At 36.8% G+C, this 18,693-nt stretch overlaps 1 protein-coding gene across 15 annotated transcripts in view; it reads left to right on the top strand.

The window, feature by feature from the left end:
- The window catches only part of RAPGEF2 (Rap guanine nucleotide exchange factor 2), a 211,577-nt gene that overhangs the window by 130,912 nt on the left and 61,972 nt on the right, over nt 1–18,693 (top strand). Inside the window, exon 1 of one of the 15 annotated variants that reach the window (XM_021938913.2) lies at nt 5,641–6,559. The exons of the other annotated variants lie outside the window; for them this stretch is intronic. Coding sequence (XP_021794605.1) covers nt 6,557–6,559 — 3 coding nt within the window. The 5' untranslated portion in view covers nt 5,641–6,556. Of the gene's footprint in view, nt 1–5,640; nt 6,560–18,693 lie in introns of those variants that run through there. 15 annotated transcript variants of the gene reach the window in all.

Raw genomic sequence — 18,693 nt, 5'->3', positions numbered from 1 at the left:
TTTCGTTATGACTAATTAATTTTACACTTACTTGTTTTCTTGAAGGTATACTTTTGTTCATTTTAAATGGCAACTTAAAGATATGGATGCATAGGACTACCTATTTCCTGTTGAAATGAGTATCATTTGTTGAAATAGTCAAATGTCAAAATCATAGTATTTTAGGGATAACATTTACCTAAATGTAAAAATAACTTAAAACAATTTTATGTAGAAGAAGGTATACTTTGAATAGCTAACCTAATTTTCACAGATTGTTTTTATTTGTTACAGTTATTTAGGCAGCAGCTTGGTCTGTGTCTTGTTTGTTACAACAAATAAAATTTGAAATAGCAGCTAAAGAAAGTATAAACACAGGTGACATTTCTTCTCCCTTTGCACTGTATATAGTGAGCCTTTTATCACTAAAATCTTTTAATGTGTTCATTTTAGTTGGGCATATTCCCAGATTTCTTAACCCTTCATTATCCCTATTTCCCCTCTGAAAAAAATTAACAACCTGATATAAATAAGAATTAAAGCATGTCTGTTGAACAACCTCACAAAAGATCATTAGAAGTGATATTACGAAATTCTTTTTTTTTCCTAGAAAAAGAAATAGGGATAACTTTAAATGTCGTAGCTGTTTCTTAGCGCAAGACTAGTCAGGGACTATCTTTCAAAAGAAGAGGAAAATACAGATTTTAGTTCTTAATGAAAGTGTCTTCAGTGTCAGCTAAATAAAACGTTAAAAATTAACATTTCGAGTACTTGCTAGATATTAGAAAAGAAGTAAATCTATATTGATACTAAAAACACATAGGTTAAAATAAGTACATTTTTATATAAGAACAGCCACTGACTAGTGCAGAAGCACTCTGCAGAAAATGAACGGAGAGAAAAAAATTACAAAACATTTACATTTACATTACTGTTGTTCTTTTGTCATCTGAGCAGTTCCATTATGTTTTGAAATTGTATGTTATGCTTATTTGCTTTGTAAGAAGAGAGTATTAATAAGGAAACAACATCCTGAATGTTTTCTTGTGGGTTTTCTTCAGAGTTCTGTAAAAGATTAGAAACTGTGGTTTGAAAATTTTCCATCTAGTTGGAGTAACATATATTTAAATACTGGGTGAACGGACAAAAAATACATAGGAATGCACAGGCAAGACTGTCACCCGTAATTGAGTTGTCCCCAAAGAAGCAAATAAGACTCAAATTTTACCAGTAAAGGATAGGACATAAGCAAGATGGGAAGAAAAAAGGAAATGGGAAGAACGTTTGCAAAGCGGAAGGAACAAGCTAAAACCTTGAATCAGAAAGGTTCATGTGCCATCAAGGAGCAGTGAGTGGATCAACTTGGCTGAGATGCTAGGGCAGTTGGAGGAAAGCTGGGTTGATGAGAGCGGTCAGTTTGCAGAAGCCGTTGAATGTCAACTCAAGGAATTTTGGTCTCATCTGTGGATACATATAATAATTAGAAAACCATTAGCCATTGAATATAGTGAAATGAAATTGTTTGGTGTGGCCAGGGTACCAGTGTGGTGTTAACGTTCGTGGGTATGGTCTTTTAGGGTGACTAGTAGAATCAAGCTATCTCTGTTGATCTGGGCACAGTCTACTCACTGCTAACTTTATGATGTCAGCAGATGAAAGGATCAAGAATTCCTTGATGTTATTTTCCTTTAAAATTTGACTGTATATGTGTTTCCATGAAAATGTCACTGCTTGACTCACCTTACTTTAAATGACCCAGTACTTTGTTTTCATTGATTATTAATTGGATCTTAATTTCAAAGATGTTGAAGTGAAATAAACTTTTAGAATCCACGAAATGTGGTATTAGCCATTAACATATTTAATGTTTATGTTTAATATATTCAATAATAACATCTGTGTATTACATTAATAGTAATGTGCAGATAGTAGAACTGGATATGCTGTTAACCTTCCCAGGTTCCTTACAGCAGATTCACTTGTTAAGGAAAATTCAGTGTCACCATTCACTTGTCTTGGTTATTTGATTGTGAATAAGACGTCCCCTATCTTAGAGTTGCTGACAGAATGATAGTAGGAGATGAGGGATCTGCTGACCTGTGTACCCACTGTTATGTATGGGGGCTGACTGAGGAGTGTGCAGGGGGTAGCTGGGGCCCACCAGGTGAATGCGTATGAACATGGTGAATAAAGGCATTTCAGGCAGATGGAGTTTTGGAAAATTTGAGCTGTGCATCAGAGTCATCTGGAAGTCCTGGAACACAGGGTTTGAAAAAATCCAGGATAGAGTGGGATTGAAGATGACCTGCTCCCACTTTGGTTTAAATACTCTACTCTTGTAATTTATATAATGTTATCATTCCTACCCCTAAAGAACCTGAGTACTTAAATATATTGAAAAAACTACTCAGGGTTCCACAGGAACTCTCGAAATTCAGCAGTGGATGGAAGGGGGGAATCTGACTTAGAAGTGAAACTGCTGCTAGTAACCCATCTATAAAAATAGCCCACGTTAGGAAATAGTTTGCACATGTGATTACGAAAACAGTAATCTGGCCAGTTGTGACCTTTGTGAACAAAGTTATGTTAAGAGAAGGGATTAGTAAGAGCTGTAGCATTGTGGTCAGAAAACTCTAGAATCAGTAACTTGGATATATAATCTGGCTTCCCCACTCATTCGCTGTATGACCCTGGCTGTATGGCCCTTTAACATGGAATCTTCATTTGTAAAATGGAGGTAATATGGTTGTGTGAAGATTAAATGAGGTAAAACCTATAAAGTGCTTAGAATAATACACAACCCATAAATACAAGTCTTATATTTTTGTAGGAAGATTTTATCCACACTATCCAGGAGGTAAGGAAAATTAAACCTGTTACACACGTGAGGCAGAGACAGTACACTTGTCTTTTACAAGTACACTTGATGTTTCCCTTTCCTTTAGGTGACTGTCCTTAAGTTGGTTTGCCTTTTCCATCGCCTACCGTTCCATATCAGCAGCAACCTTCTTTTTACTAGTTTGTTATTAGAGTGAAAAAGCAACAGTAATGATATCATTAGTTAAAATGGAAGGCTCCCTTTGTTCTAGGCAATGTTTGAAACTCATTTATTATCTCATTGAATCCTCACAATAATGTGAGAGTGCTGCCTCCACATACTAAAGAAATCGGGACATAGAGATAAAGTAACTTTCTCGAAGTCACAGGCTAATGCCTGGTGGAGCCATTGGCAGGATTTTCTTGTATGTGCAGATGCATGTGCACACACAGGTCTATTTGGGGAAGCTACGTGAAGTACCTGTCCTTTGTACATAGGTTAAAGGATGGACAGTTCCTTTTGTTTTCAGTGTGTCCTGTGGATTATAATTCTTATCAGAAAGTCCACGAACAGTTTATTCCTCCCTCAACATTTAGAGGTGATTTTCTTTCAAATAGATTTCAAAGGGATTTCATAAGTGCCGTGTCATAACTGCTACCATCCCTGACATAAAATGTAGAGTAACTTTACCTTGATCCTGATAGAAATAAAACCAGAGTATTTTATTGTTCCTCAGTCTTAGCCAGAATTGCAAGAATACAATTTTGTTTTGAAGAACTACTCTTTTTTTTTTTTTTTTTTTTAAGACAGGGTCTTACTCTGTCAGCCAGGCTGGACAGGCTGGAGTGCAGTGGTGTGATCTCAGCTCACTGCAACCTCCGCCTCCTGGGTTCCTGTGATTCTTCCACCTCAGCCTCCCGAGTAGCTGGGATTACAGGTGTATGTCACCACACCCACACCCAGCTAATTTTTGTGGAATTTTTGGTAGAGACAGGGTTTCATCATGTTGGCCAGGCTGCTCTCTTAACTCCTAAGCTCAAGTGATCTGCCCGCCTTGGCCTCCCAAACTGCTGGGATTACAGGTGTGAGCCACTGCACCTGGCCTATATGCACATTTTCTCTTGTTAATTTAACCTTTTAGGAGCAGGTCACCATGCTTATCTGAAATTTCCCATCCATATGGTTTGCCAGAGGTCTTTCATGTTATCCTTTTTTAGACTTGGATTTAGAAAATAATCCTGCTTTGACTTACTATTTGGGTGATATAATTGCTCTCTTAATTTGTTTCTAGTTAGATAAGTAATCTATAGGGAGCTAATTTTAGTATATAGCCAGATGAAAGAGTTTTCTCAGCCAGACTGACTTAGCAACATAGTCTTAGCCATTTAAAATACATATAAATAAATAATAATTAGGTTTATCTTTATTACGGTTTTGACTGTGAAATATAATTAGACCTTTTAGAAAACTGTATTAAGATATATTTTCACCTGGCCACAACAGAGTGCCCTGAAATCTGCTGATTATGGATTCTTCTTCCTTGGCACTGCTAATGGCACTGTATTCAGTCCCTACTCTCTGAAAAGAGTGTATGTGTGATGATGATGGCTGTGGTGTTAGAGTAGGTAGGACAAGAGCACATCCTTGAAGGCGTTCATGTCACGTGCTGGCTTTATTAGCCACGTGTATATATATTACTCCTTTCTCTGTATTGTTCCCTCCTTAAAGTGTCATCCAGAGCTGCTGTGGAAAAAGATATTGTCGTCAGTTTGTTTATAATAAAGTTAATGAGTGACTTTGAATTGTTAACCCTGAGCCTGAGAACAAACTGGATCTATATTGAAGCGTCATACATAGTATAGCAAAACTTATTAATAGTACTCATTGCATATTATCTTCAAGCATTTTAGTAAGCATATTTAAAACAAAAATCTTAATTTTTTCAACTGTGGACCTCTACACAGCAATAGGAAGGAACTATTCCAACTAGTTTTTTTTGTGTAGTAAAACAATAAAGTAATTTATTTACCAGAGACCTTGATTTGAGTTCTTGTTCTGATGTTAGCTAGCTGCACAATGCTTAGACAAGTAATTTAACTACTTCTTCTTTTTTTTTTCTTTTTTTTTTTTTGACATGGAGTCTCGCTCTGTCTCCAGGCTAGAGTGCAATGGCGCCATCTCGGCTCACCGCAACCTCTACCTCTGCCTCCCGGGTTCAAACGATTCTCCTTCCTCAGCCTCCTGAGTAGCTGGGCCTACAGGCATGCACCATCACACGCAGCTAATTTTTGTATTTTTAGTAGAGACGGAGTTTCACCATGTTGGCCAGGATGGTCTCGATCTTTTGACCTCATGATCCACCCGCCTTGGCCTCCCAAAATGCTGGGATTACAGGCGTGAGCCACCACATCTGGCTGTCATTTAACTTCTTAAAGTTACTGATTTCTCCCTTCAAAATGGAGGTCATGATTGTCATACTGGTCTACCTCACAATATTATTTTGAAAATTATTGGCTGGGCATGGTGGCTCACGCTTGTAATCCCAGCACTTTTGGGAGGCTGAGGCGGGTGGATCACCTGAAGATTCAGGAGTTCAAGGCCAGCCTGGCCAACGTGGTGAAACCCCTTCTCTACTTAAAATATCAAACATTAGCTGGGCACGGTGGTGTGCACCTGTAACCCCTGCTACTCGGGAGGCTGAGGCAGGAGAATCACTTGCACCCAGGAGGTAGAGGTTGCAATGAGCTGAGATTGGGCCATTGCACTCTAGCCTGGGCAACAACAGTGAAACTTTGTTTCAAAAAAAAAAAAAAGAAAGAAAAAAGAATTATTAATAGTTACAGTAATAATTACAATTATTTTACTAAGTACTCTGTGTGTGTGTGTGTGTGTGTGTGATTTTCTTTAGTCATCTAACAATATTAGGAGCAAAATGGGATTCTGCTTCTCATTCTTTAGATGAAAACTTGAGGTTTAAATGAGAAAACTAGAGTTCATGTCATCCGAATCTTTTTGCACTCTGTAAAGCTTATGTGAATGCCAGTTATTGTTGTTAGATTGTAATGCTCTAGAGTCATTCCTATGTGGGTTGGAACCCAACTCTTCTCTGTATCTGTGTGACAGTAGGCAGATTGCTTCAATGTTCAGAACCATTTTTCCTGATCTGTCAAGTGCTGTTAATGATGCATACTTCATAGGTTTTGCAGGAATTACATATCTGGCACATGGCCTGACACACGGTGGCATCCATGAATTCGACTCCTGCTTTTTCAGCTAGGATGTTTTCCTTTTCTTGATTTTTAAATAGAATGTTGATGGTGATTCGGAGACTTATTTATTTGATTTTAACTTCGTAGAACATGATTTTCTGTTGGACATCTTAGATTAATTACGATTTGCTTTCAGATCCTTTATTAACTACTCTTTACACATTGGTACTGGTTTGCAAAATAGCTCATAAAAGACCATAATTGATATGAAAAATTTGTATTATTTTTTCCCTAAGTACTTCAATTTTTTCCCACTTATTAAGTGATTTTGTGCAAGTCGAGCTGCTTAGTAAGACCTGTCTTTGTAGTCATTTCGTGTGTGTGTTTGCAAGGAGGTATTTTTAGATAGTTTAGCTGAACAGCAATCTGACGTCTTTAGAGGAGACATCAGTTCATTATGTGGATACAAATTCTATGCTTTCGGCTTTTATACACCAAGTCTTAATTTAAATCTGTTTTTCTTGCCTTTTCTAACGAAAGAGACTACATCATGGTATGTATTCTATTTCTTCCTAAGGCTTGCCTTTCTGGTTAACCTTTGCTTAAGAAATGATCAAGGTAGAAATGTCTTTATTTGCTCACAACTTAATATAGATTATAGAAGCATGGGATTTGGAGCTGTATTTAAATATACCATTATACATTGTGCTATACAGTGTTTTTCTATTGCAATGTGATTCAGGGATTTAAAATAGTCATTATGGGGCTCATAAATGCTGCGTTCTTTTAAGAAGAAGAATGTAAAGGCCAAGATGTGGGAGTTCTGTACTTCTTATAACTGCACATACTGCTTTATCGGTTTAAAAAAATGCCTTTTGCTTTGTGAAAGATAATTTAATGCTGAGTATGTAAGAGGAACGTTGTTATTTGCTTTCTTATTGCTCTAAATACAGTGTTTATAGGAAGTTATAATATCTTCTTTTATCTGATTCTCCTTACCCCTTTCGAAATACTGGGAAAAGAAACTCTTAAGGCTTAAGCAAATTCATGTTAGTTGTTTGTGACACTTATCTCAAAAGAGATAATACCTTTGGTAAATGATATACTTAGTACCTTTGATTAATGATAAACATAGAAATTTTTTTTCTAAACATAGTAAATTTTTTTACTACAGCTAAGTTGAGAAACTATTCATAGAGAAGTTTAAAAGATTTTTTAAAAATAATTTTCCAGTATGTTCTTTATTTCTTTTCCAAAATTTTTAAGTTATATCTACTACATGTCGAAATGTCAAAGCTTGAGTGAAAACTTTTGTTATTGGTTCCGATGTGTCATCTGCATGGTGTGAAGCATCCAGGGTTTAAAGCATGGTTTTTGGTTTTCAGTTTAGTTATTTGATAATGTGTGAATTCACTGGAATTTTAGAGATATTTTAATTATTACAATGGAATTTCTCATATTTTATCTTACATTGTAAACATGAATCATTGTCAGAGAGAAATGAATTATCTAATGCCAAAGAAAGACACATCTTAGAGTGTCAGGTTAATAATGGGCATCTGTATGAAGATGTGGAGATCTTTTATTCTTCAAGAAGAAAGCAAGTAAGTTTTTTTATATATCGAAGGATCAAACAAGACATTTTTTATAGTATGAAAAACAGAGGAAATCCTAAAGCCATGACTTTTTTTTTTTAAATCCTTTCTTGTTCTTAAAAATTAGTGGCGTTATGTAACCATTTAAGTATTTAGCTGAAGCCTGATATTAAGTGAGTCAGATTCGTAGCTTCTTAATGATGCGTCTTTACAGTGAAATTCAAGCAGTTGCCAGATTCTTAAGCCATGAGTTCATTCTCCACCCCCCTCCCCAAATTTGCATGCAGTAGAAACTGAGAATCTGTGCCAAAAGAGGTGTTAGCACTGAAATTCTTATATGCTAAATGTAACTTTTGATTTTAGGCTGTTTCACAGTGAAATTGTATTTTAATTTAAGAAAAATGACCAATGTCAGGCTGAAGTTTCTTTATTGAAAAGTAACATACAAGCTCTGAAATCTGCCGTCATTGGCTCCTCTTAACTTCCCATCACATCCCACCAGAATAACAGTTGTTTTTTTAGAGTTTTCCCCAAATCAACGAAGAAAAGCACCTACCTTTGCCTAACGTAGTAACACAGTAATGTACTAACTCGATCAGCCCTACTCTCGTGTAAGCCAAGTATTTTCTTGCCTCAGCATTGATTTGGAGGGAGAAGATTATATAAGCCTTTTTTTGTACACATAACTCCAAGCAGTCCTTCAGGAATTGTGAAATTGAGCACCTTACGAATTTTTCCTAAGGGATCATGGAGAAGTCAGGTTGGAAATATTAAGAATGTAGTTAATGCCTACCTCCCACCCCCATGGAGACACACACACACACACACACATATACACATACACACACACACACGAATTGTAAACGAAACAGTGCCCTGGTGGGGGATATGCAGTGCCTGACTCCTTTGGATTTCATTCCAATAGACACTTTATCCCTTTTTTCCTGAATTAAGGTGATAAATCTTCGTTTTTGGTTCAGTTCACTTTAAAATATCTCATAGATTTGAACCATCATTAACTGGAATATATGAAATATATAAAATTCTTGAAAATTGTTTAAAGATGTCTTTCCTTAACTTACTCTTCTGGCTGGGTGCAGTGGCTCACGCCTGTAATCCCAACACTTTGGGAGACCACGGTGGGAGGATGACTTGAGCCCAAGAGTTGGAGACCAGCCTGAGCAACATAGGGAGACTTTGTCTCTACAAAAAAAAAAAAAATTGAAAAATTAACCGGGGGTGGTGGACCATGCCTGTGGTTCCAGCTACTTGAGAAACTGAAGTAGGAGGATCACTTGAGCCCAGGAGGTTGAGACTGCAGTGAGCCATGTTCATACCACTGCATTCCATTCTGGGTGACAGAGGGAGACCCTGTCTCAAAAAAAGAAAAGAAAAGAAACATACTCTTCTTGTGTTGACAGGAGATTTTTTTCTACCTCTATTACTTTTCTTTTTTTATGTTCCAGTTTTCCATAGTTGGTAGAATACATTTGAATAAGCCCTATTTAGTCATATATGAAGGTATGTATATATCTAGTTTACACAAAGCTATCTAGTTTATAAGCACCAGAGAATCACAGATGTCAGATGCTGGCCTTCAAGTGAAGAGGACACATAAAAAATACCAAAGTTTATATCTGATTTATTTGGTGTGTTTTGTTATTGATGTCTTGGTTACTATTTTTTTTTATTGATTTTAATCTGAGTTCTGTGAATTACAGTCTAAAGGAAGGATTCTATCTCAGGAGGTTTGCTAATCCTGTTGATAAAATTGAAATCATTAAAGAGCAGAATTTATTTACAAAGCTACATTAATTCAAATGGCAAGTATCTAGCCAAGTTCATATTTCACTTGAACTTTTATTAGGTTTCTGTGTTTGGAGGAAGCACTAGGTGTTTCTCAAGTTCCTTAAGATATTTATAAGCAAAAGTGTAGACGTTTAAGCAAACTTTAAAATATAAATGAATTCCTATTTTACTTTCCTGTGGTGGGCTTCATGTATGAACTACTTTAAGTAGGGCTTACCTCAAAAGGAAGAGAAACCTTGAGGCCTGTTATCTAGTTACCCCATCTGTTTATGGATTTCAAGAATCACTGTCTCACCACAGTATGGATCAAAGTATCCCCTCCCTCATTATCATTGTCATCTTGATCATCATTGTACTTGTATGCGTTAACTAGTAAGCACTCAATAAGCAGGTGAAGTTTTACAAAGTTTTGCCCCCAAAACGAAACATCAATTGGTTGATTATAATTTTAAAAATTAAGAGTCTGTTTATTTGCCCACTGGATATTTTAGTGTGGATGTTGTCACAGATTTGACATAGCTAAAATACAACTCTTAACTGTTCCCCCCAGCCACCACCACCACCACCAAATATTAACCCAAACCAACCAACCAACCAGCCATGCAGTCAACAAACTATTAGGATCCCTAGTTTTCCTCATCTCAAATCATTGAGGTTGCCATCTATGCACGTATTGAAACCCCAAACCTATCTTTGGTTCCTCAGGTTGCTCAAACCTCTGTATCCTTCAGCAAGTCTTATTTCTTCTACCTGCCTTGCCATGAATTGACGTTCTTCCCTCCATCTCCATTATTACCACCCTGGTCCAAGCTACCATCGTCTCACTTACACGGTTCCTGGTGTTGTACTGTTCCAAATACCTAATAGTACTTGTACTCTTCCTAGTGTTTCCCTTATTTCTCATCTGCCCTTCTTCTGCATGCTATTCTTCACATTTATAAAATATAAATCAAACAATGTCATTTCTGTGCTTTTAAAACTCCTCAGTAGCTTTCTATTGCACTTGAAGTAGAATCTGCGCTCCCTGGAGAACAATGCATGAACTAGCCCCACTTGTTCTTCTTTCCTGTCATTGGACTTTTCTCCATCTTACCCACTCTTGCTTCCGTTGCCTTGATCCTCCCTTTGTACATTTAACAGACCAAGCCATGGAGCCTTTTGAGGCTCCATGTTTTATTTTGCCCAGAATTTTACCTGTGATGCTTACCTGGCTGGATCCATGACTCTCAGATCTCAGCTATAGGAGGTTTTCCTGGCAGGCCAGTTCAAAGTAGCCCCTCGGGCATTTCTGTTACACCATATTATTCTAATTCTCTGCCAAGCATTGATTATTATATTTTGGGTTTTTGTTTGTTGTTGTTCATGTTATTACTGCTTGATTATTATGTCTTTCCCCACTGGAATGCAAGCTTCATGAAAGTATGTACCTCATCTGTTCAGTTCATCACTGTCTGTAATGTCTGGGATGTGTTTAACATAGAAAAACCATTTGATAAATAATTATGGAATGTGTAAGAGAAAAATTAATAAGTACAAAAACGTAGGTATAGGCAACATGTTAGTAAGCTTAGAATTAGTAGATAATTGTTTCATCTTGGGAGGATTTTTTTTCTCTTGTGAGTAGATTAAACTTAGATAAAATTGAATTTGGGTATAAAGACTGGAGGCAATAAGTAGCTAGTAAACATCAATCACTGAATATCCACATTAGCAATCTTAATGATAAGTTAGGATTAACACTGTTAACTATCACTATTGTTATGTCATGTGATTCTTTAATATTGAACATTTTAATAAAATATGGAAATAAATATTGTTTAAGCAGCAAAAACATTTTGATATAAGCTTCTTAGGAATTTAGGTGATACGGAATTTTAGAAATACTGACATTCTATTTAGGAAGAATATTAATATGGATTATTTTGAAGATCAAACTTTGGAGGCCTTCGGTATAATTCAGTGCCAAAAACCAAGTAAAGCTACTTGGATGTTTCCTTAAGTGATAGGACTTGACTATAAAGCATTGTGAAAGTTACATGGTTCTCTAAGAACAATCATATTTAATGTATGTATATCATGGAATTGAAGTAAAAATATGTAAATTTTTGTTTACATGCATAATAAATTGTTCATAAAGAATTCCAAGTTACTTTTCCCTCTTAGGATTTATGGGGGTTTGTGGAATACTTGTCTTTAAAATTAATGATACAGTTTACATTGTAGAAAATTTGGAAACTATTTAAATTAATATTTTTCTATGATATAAAAGCAAAATCTAAATTCTGCTTTTAGCAGTGACGTAGCTAATTCACCTCTCTTGATATCAGTTCCTACAGCTGTGAAATGAGAAGATTATACTAAATGAATCCTCAGGCTCTTCCAGGTCTATCATTGTGCTTTATACAAAAACTTGTATTTGCATAATGCTTTATATTACCAGAATTCTTTCACATCTGTTTTCCATTTGTTCTCACAACTATCTTGTTAGGTAGGCAGTACAGACCTTGTTATGTCTGTTCCACACTTGTGAGTAAACTGAACTAAGAATTAAAATTATTTTCTTGAGTTACACAGTCATCTTGGAACTAGCCATGTATTTGCTGTATAATTTCATATCATAATCTTTGACCTCCTGATGCTAATTCCTGGTGATGTTAAGTACTTAGTCAAAGTAAGTATCCATATTTCATAAATTACCACTGCAGTAACTTGAGAATTTTCAAAATCTGACCTTGGAAATTTGGTTATCCACCCACATAATTTGTAGGAAGCCAGTACTAAAGTATTGTAGCGATTTGTGAGATATACCTAATCACTTTTATGGTGCTTCAAGCATATCAAATTTTTACTTTTTTAAAAAGTTGAATAGCTGAATATAGAGGCTCCTCTAAAGTACCTTCAGGTTAGGTTTTGAAAGGCCATTTTTAAGTTTGTTGTCCAGATGGTATACCTCACTCCATTCTAACTTGACTTCCTACTTCCATTCTAATCCCTTACAACCCATTTTCCCCACCCCGTGCCAGAATTATGTTATAAAACATAACTGGGTCTTGTTAACTTCCTGTTTAAAAAAACCCAGTGACTTCTCATTGCACTTAGAGAGCCTACTTTTTGGTAGGCTTAGTCCCTACTGCCCTGACCCTATTTGTACCACTTAGCCTTTCTCACTCCTTACCTTCCAGTGCATGAACTCTTCTCAGAACCATCAGATTCTGAGTGCATGTTTTCTCCCTCAACATTCTCACTCTTTACTCCAGTCACCTTGAAATTGGTTCTCGACCGTTCCTAGGTTTATCCCACCTAAAGTCTTTACCCTGGATACTCCTGCCATCTGTAAAGCTTTCCTTCCACATCTTTGGCTGGATCCTTTGTATTTATTCACCTCTCATTTCAGGTGTTATTTTCTCAGAGTGGCCTTCTCAGATCACCCAGTCTTAAATAGTAGAGTCTCCATTCCCAACCATCACCATCTATTACACGCTCTTCTTTTGGTATTGTCTGTACAGTACTTACTGATAGCTGAAATCGTTTTAAAATTTTTTTATTGTTACATATTCCTCCTTTCCCCTTCCCCCCCTCAAACCCTTCCTCTCTGATTTAAGAGTGTAAATTCCAGGGAGCAGGGATTTTGCTAATCCTAGTCATTGCCAAATCACTAGTTCCTGTAACAGTGACTGGCTTGTTACAGGATGTCAGTAAATACTTGTTGGATAATTAAGTAGATGAATGAATCTTATTGTTCTGAGTAAGTTTATATACTCTTCATCTGGCAGGCTTCTTGTTGAGATCTATGATAGGAAGTTAAAAATTTGTTGAGTTCAGAAGTTTTGTCCTTAATTTTTTTGGTGCTGGCTTCCAGGAAAGCTAAACTAAATTTATTGCATAACTACAGTTGCTGGTCATTGTGTTTTAGTTTTATTCTGGTGATCTTGCCTATAATTGCTGATGGAAGGGGTTGACTATAGAGCTGGTAAGGAAAAGAACATTGGGATGAGACCATCCATGTTCAATTTCTCTCAGCCTCAATATCTTCTACTTTAAACTGGAGTTAACAATTCAATGATTTGCTTGTTTAATACTTACTATACCTTAGGCACTATGTGAGAAGCTAGGAAAGCGTGATGAAAAAGACAGATACACCTAGAGAGGGCATTGAATTATTAAATCAGCAGCTACTGTAAAGGGATTTAAGTTCTGTGACAGGCAGCATTCTGGGTATCACAGGAACATCTCACAAGAATTTCTAACTTCAGGAGGAGGGTTCAGAGAATTAGCCAGGCCAGGGGTGAGAGTATTCTTCCCGGAAGAGGGAACAGTGAAGACCCAGGAGGAGATACAGAGTATCTCTCTGTATTTAAAGTAACCAGAAATAGATTTATATATTTAGTACAGAGACTGAGGGGAAGAGAAGTAAGTGTGAGAAGATCAAAAGGAGAAGACAGTAGGGTGCAGTGGTTAGGAATATAACTTTTTCCAAAGGGAAAGAGAAGCCACTAAAACATTTTAGGCAGGAGAGTGACAGGATCAGGTGTGTGTTTTCCTATCGTGTTTTAAAAGTTTACTTCTGGCTGCAACATAAAGAAGAGGGTTACAAGAAGCAAGATGGGACAGTGGTAGTACAGTAGCACCACAGTGAAGTGGGTTCATATTTGTAAATCCCCTCTCAGAGTGCTGTCACACATAGTGGGAGCTTGGTTAATTTTATAAGTTCTGAGTTTTCCTAAGGTGAATTGAGGCTATGTAACTTCAAGGTTATGGAAGTTATACTGTTTGCATCGACGTTTTCAGAGTATTCATGCTTTTGTGTATGTGCATGCATGTGCACTGACACCATAGATTATATTTAACCAGTCATCAGCTTCTCTAAGTGGATTTTAATGAATGGTACTCTGTTTCCCTGATTTCAACCTAGGATGATACATCAATATGCATACGCATACACACTTAACAGAAAAATTTAGAGAAAGTAGTTGAAGTTGAGGAAAGTAAACAAAACTTAATACAGCAATAGAATATTAAAAGTTTGTATTAATTTGGGAAGAATGTACTTTCTAAGAGAGTTACTCAATTGGTGATGTAAATCAGTCATGGCAGGTGACTGAGAAAGTCATAAAAATGCTGGAGCATTGGCAGAAGTTAGGGGATCTCTTTATGAGGTAATGTGTGCTTGACAATGTCATAGTCATTCAGACTATTCATTTAATGGCATGTGTCTAAGGTTTACAAAAAAAGGAAAGATGAAGGAAAAGAGAAAAATCTGTTAGACTTCTTGCAGTTTATGAGTATATATTCCTACTGGCCCTAGGCAGTGAGTAATACACCACTAATGTTCAGTCAGTTCTTGCATAGTGCCCTCCCGACAGCCAAAGCAGTGAGATTACCTGGCATGCCAGGGTTGACACATCAAGCCTTTGAAAATAAATGTGAAATTAAATGTCATATCATTGAAGTCCTTGGAAATAAATCCTAACGTGGATATCTTTAAAAAGGAAAAATTGATACAGTAGACACATAACGTGAATACCTAGTATGTTTGTTAGCACCTGTGGTGGTGGTTGCATGAAATCTAGAAGCGAATTTTTAGAGGTAGGATCTGAATTGTCATCTAAAATCAAGGTAGTTTTCTGTGTGTGTGTGAATATATAAATCTGTGTGTATGAGGAATGGGTGGAGATTATTAATTATTTTTATTATTTTTCGAGACAAGGTCTCACTCTGCCACCCAGGGCTTGAGTGCTGTGGTGCAGTCACAATTCACTCAACTTCCTAGGCTCGAGCGATCCTTGCACCTCAGCCTCCTTAGTAGCTGGGACTGCAGATGTGTGTCATTACACCCGGCTAGTTTTTGTATTTCTTGTAGAGACAGGGTTTTGCCATGTTGCCCAGGCTGGTCTGAAACCCCTGGACTCAAGCTGTCCTCCCGCCTCAACCTCCCAAAGTGCTGGGATTACAGGCATGAGCCACCATGCCTGATTTGCTTATTACATTTACTCACTATACTTTAGGCACTATTTGAGAAGCCACACAGTATATAAAGTTTTTCAGTTGACAAAGTTATATAACCAGTGTATCCATAAATGATAACTTAGAATAGATGGAACTTCACAGTTTTGAGTCACTATCCATTGTTTACATATCAAGACAAGCTTTAGTGCTGTTTTTTGATGTCCTCTTGATATAAGTTGTAATGAATATCTTTTTATGTTAAAGTTATGTGGAATTACTGTAAATGTTTTCTTTTTCTTTCTCTTTTTTTTTTTTTTTTTGAGACGGTATCTCGCTCTTTTGCCCAGGCTGGAGTGCAGTGGCCGGATCTCGGCTCACTGCAAGCTCCGCCTCCTGGGTTTACGCCATTCTCCTGCCTCAGCCTCCCGAGTAGCTGGGACTACAGGCGCCCGCCACCTCACCTGGCTAGTTTTTTGTATTTTTTAGTAGAGACAGGGTTTCACCATGTTAACCAGGGTGGTCTCGATCTCCTGACCTCATGATCCGCCCGTCTTGGCCTCCCAAAGTGCTGGGATTACAGGCTTGAGCCACCGCGCCCGGCCAATGTTTTCTTTTTCTTATCTCAAAAGTAATTCATATTTATATTTAAAACTTTAGAAAATGTAGATAGGCAGAAACAAATTTTAATTGTCTATAATCCTACTATGCAATTATAGCTATTGTTAACATTTTCTTTATGCCCTTCCATAGTCTTTATTTTGTGTATGTGTGTAGAATTGGTTCGTGTTAAAATGAGGAAAATCTTTTGTGCAACATTACCACTGTTGCTGATATTTAAAATGTGTTGAATTATTGACTTGTACATTGTGAGCTCCCAAAACCCTTCAGTGGCTTCCCACCTCATTCAGGGTAAAATCCAAACTCTTTACCATAGCTCCCCACATAATTTCACTCTTGAATATCTCTCTGCCCCAGTCCCTCTCCTTGTCAGAGCTTGTGCTGACCTCGCTATTCCTAAAACATGCTAACGCCACGCCTACCTTGGGCTTTCGATCTTAGTGTCCTTGTTCCTGAAATGCCTGCTACTCACATGTGCTTCTGCAGGGGTCAGGCCTTCATTCCATTCATATCTTGTACTCAGATGTTACCTGAGCAGGGAGACCTTTCACCCCCTATATCCTGGATCCTACTTAATTAATTCTCTAATCACTACTATGTGATGTTCTTATTTTTTTGATGGCCTTCCCCCAACTTCCTACTCACTCCCCAACACAGACACAGAAATGCTAGGATATAAAGTCTATGGAATCAGAGTTTTGAGCACATCCACTCTTATTCCTAATGAAATCAAGTTTACTTCCATTTTTTTGAAAGACTACAGCATAAATTTCAAGAGAAGTATTTATTCTCAAGTGGTCAGCCTATTCAGTAAATTTTATGAGTCATCAAAATCAAACAGTCAAGTAGGTGGCTTCTAGACCTAATTTTTCACATAACCTATGAAGCAGCACTTTTAAAAACAAGTTTTTTCGGAAGCCTTATAGTTTCATCATAGAATATTTGTGTATTGAAATTTGGGTAGATATTAGTGCTCTCCAAATTAGAGGGCACTGAACAACTCCATATATTTCATACTGTCTTTGGTTCATAAGATAATCTAATACTTAGTTGATTTTGTTCTTAAGTTTAACATAAACAGCACAAGAATTTTTCATAATATATTTAATGATTATATTCCTTTGACTTAGTGATATGCTAGATTTATCTCAACTTTACACAAAGACAAATATGAAGTATACTTAGCAATGTATTATATATTAATATATGAAAATGTTATATACAAAGTTTGTGTGCTTATATACTTTGTATGCATGTCTGTATATTTCATGAAGATGATAAAATTATTCCTTTGGGAAATAAGTGAGAGCATTAAAAAAGTGAAAACAATTTTCTCGTCTTAATATAACATCTTAGGTCATCCCTTGCTATCTAGCCACCGTTTATCACATCGGTTTCGTTTCGTCTTTGCTGGATGCAGTACTTATCACAACTTGACAGTTTCTTGTTTGTTATTTAATTATTTGTCCCCACCCACTAGTTGTAAGATGCATGACAGCATGGGCTTTATTTTACTCGTTGCTATATTTAGCAAACTCGGAATAGTGTCTGACCTACTGGTTTTCAATAAATGTTGTTTGACTAGTTAATTGAAAAGTAAATGAACTGTCGTGTTTATTTTATCCAAACTGCACACAATCCCGTGAAATAAGTCACGTGTTATCAGAGTCCTGCCTACTTCTTCATAAGGAATTTAGACTTTCACTGTGGAAGATTTTTCAGTCATAGGTCGCAAAAATGATCCTAGTATTTGTTTAGGGTGATGATAGCTATTGTACCAAACAAAACAAAATATAATGGTTCAAACACAATAGATTTGTTTTAAAGTCTCTTTTTCATAAATCTGATGTTGTTCTTGATCAATGGACAAATTCCTTCTAGATAGTAGTTCAGGGGTGCAGGCCCTCTCCATTTTTTGGCTCAGTTGTCTTTAACCTTCAATGCAAAGCTTGCGTTTTCTTCCAGTGGAGACTCTCTTTAATGGAAAGGGTAAGATCACGGAGAGTCTCATGTGGAAGATTGTTATGAGTAAGATATAGAAGTGGCATAATCACTTGTAATTGTTCGTACTCTAGTGGTTTGAACTCATTTATATTGGCACTTATGTAACCAGAAGGGAGGTTGGGAAATGTAATCTAGCAATGTACTCAGCAAGAGGGCACTGGTGAATAGCTAGCCAGTCTCAGCCATGCTACTGTGTGTAGATCTAAGTTCATTTGCATTTAGGTGTAAGATAGCTTTATAAGTTTTGAAGAGTTAAAAATTAATTATGGATTAATGTTTTTAATTCTGTGTAAGGCCTCCTTCCCAAACCCAACCTTTTTTTTCACAAATAAGGCAGCTTAGAATCCTCCATGGATCCCATAGGAATCTTTTTTCTTTGATTTTAAACACTCATTTCCCAAACTCCATACCCCATTGAGCATTTCTTCAGCTGGGATAACTAAGTGCAGTCTCTTTGGAGCTCATCAAAGTTGTTGTCTAATTGGTTGTAGAAACCATCTTCTGATAGTACCAGCAGCTACCTCCCTCTCCAGGGATTGCTGCTTCCATAGCACCAGTCCCACTAGGTTCTGGAAAACAAGAGACCGAGAACTCAAGTTTTAGTAATTGTAGAATATTACCAGTATTTCTATATTAATTAGTGTTACAGTCTAGATGGTATGATTGCATGATTTGCTTATAGTTCATAAACGTAGATTTTGGACCCTGTTACTGA

This window comes from Papio anubis, chromosome 3, assembly GCF_008728515.1.
Source record: "Papio anubis isolate 15944 chromosome 3, Panubis1.0, whole genome shotgun sequence".
In the NCBI taxonomy this organism is placed as follows: Eukaryota; Metazoa; Chordata; class Mammalia; order Primates; family Cercopithecidae; genus Papio; species Papio anubis.
The sequence above is the reverse complement of the archived record's forward strand: the minus strand, read 5'-3'. Positions and strand labels throughout refer to the sequence as shown.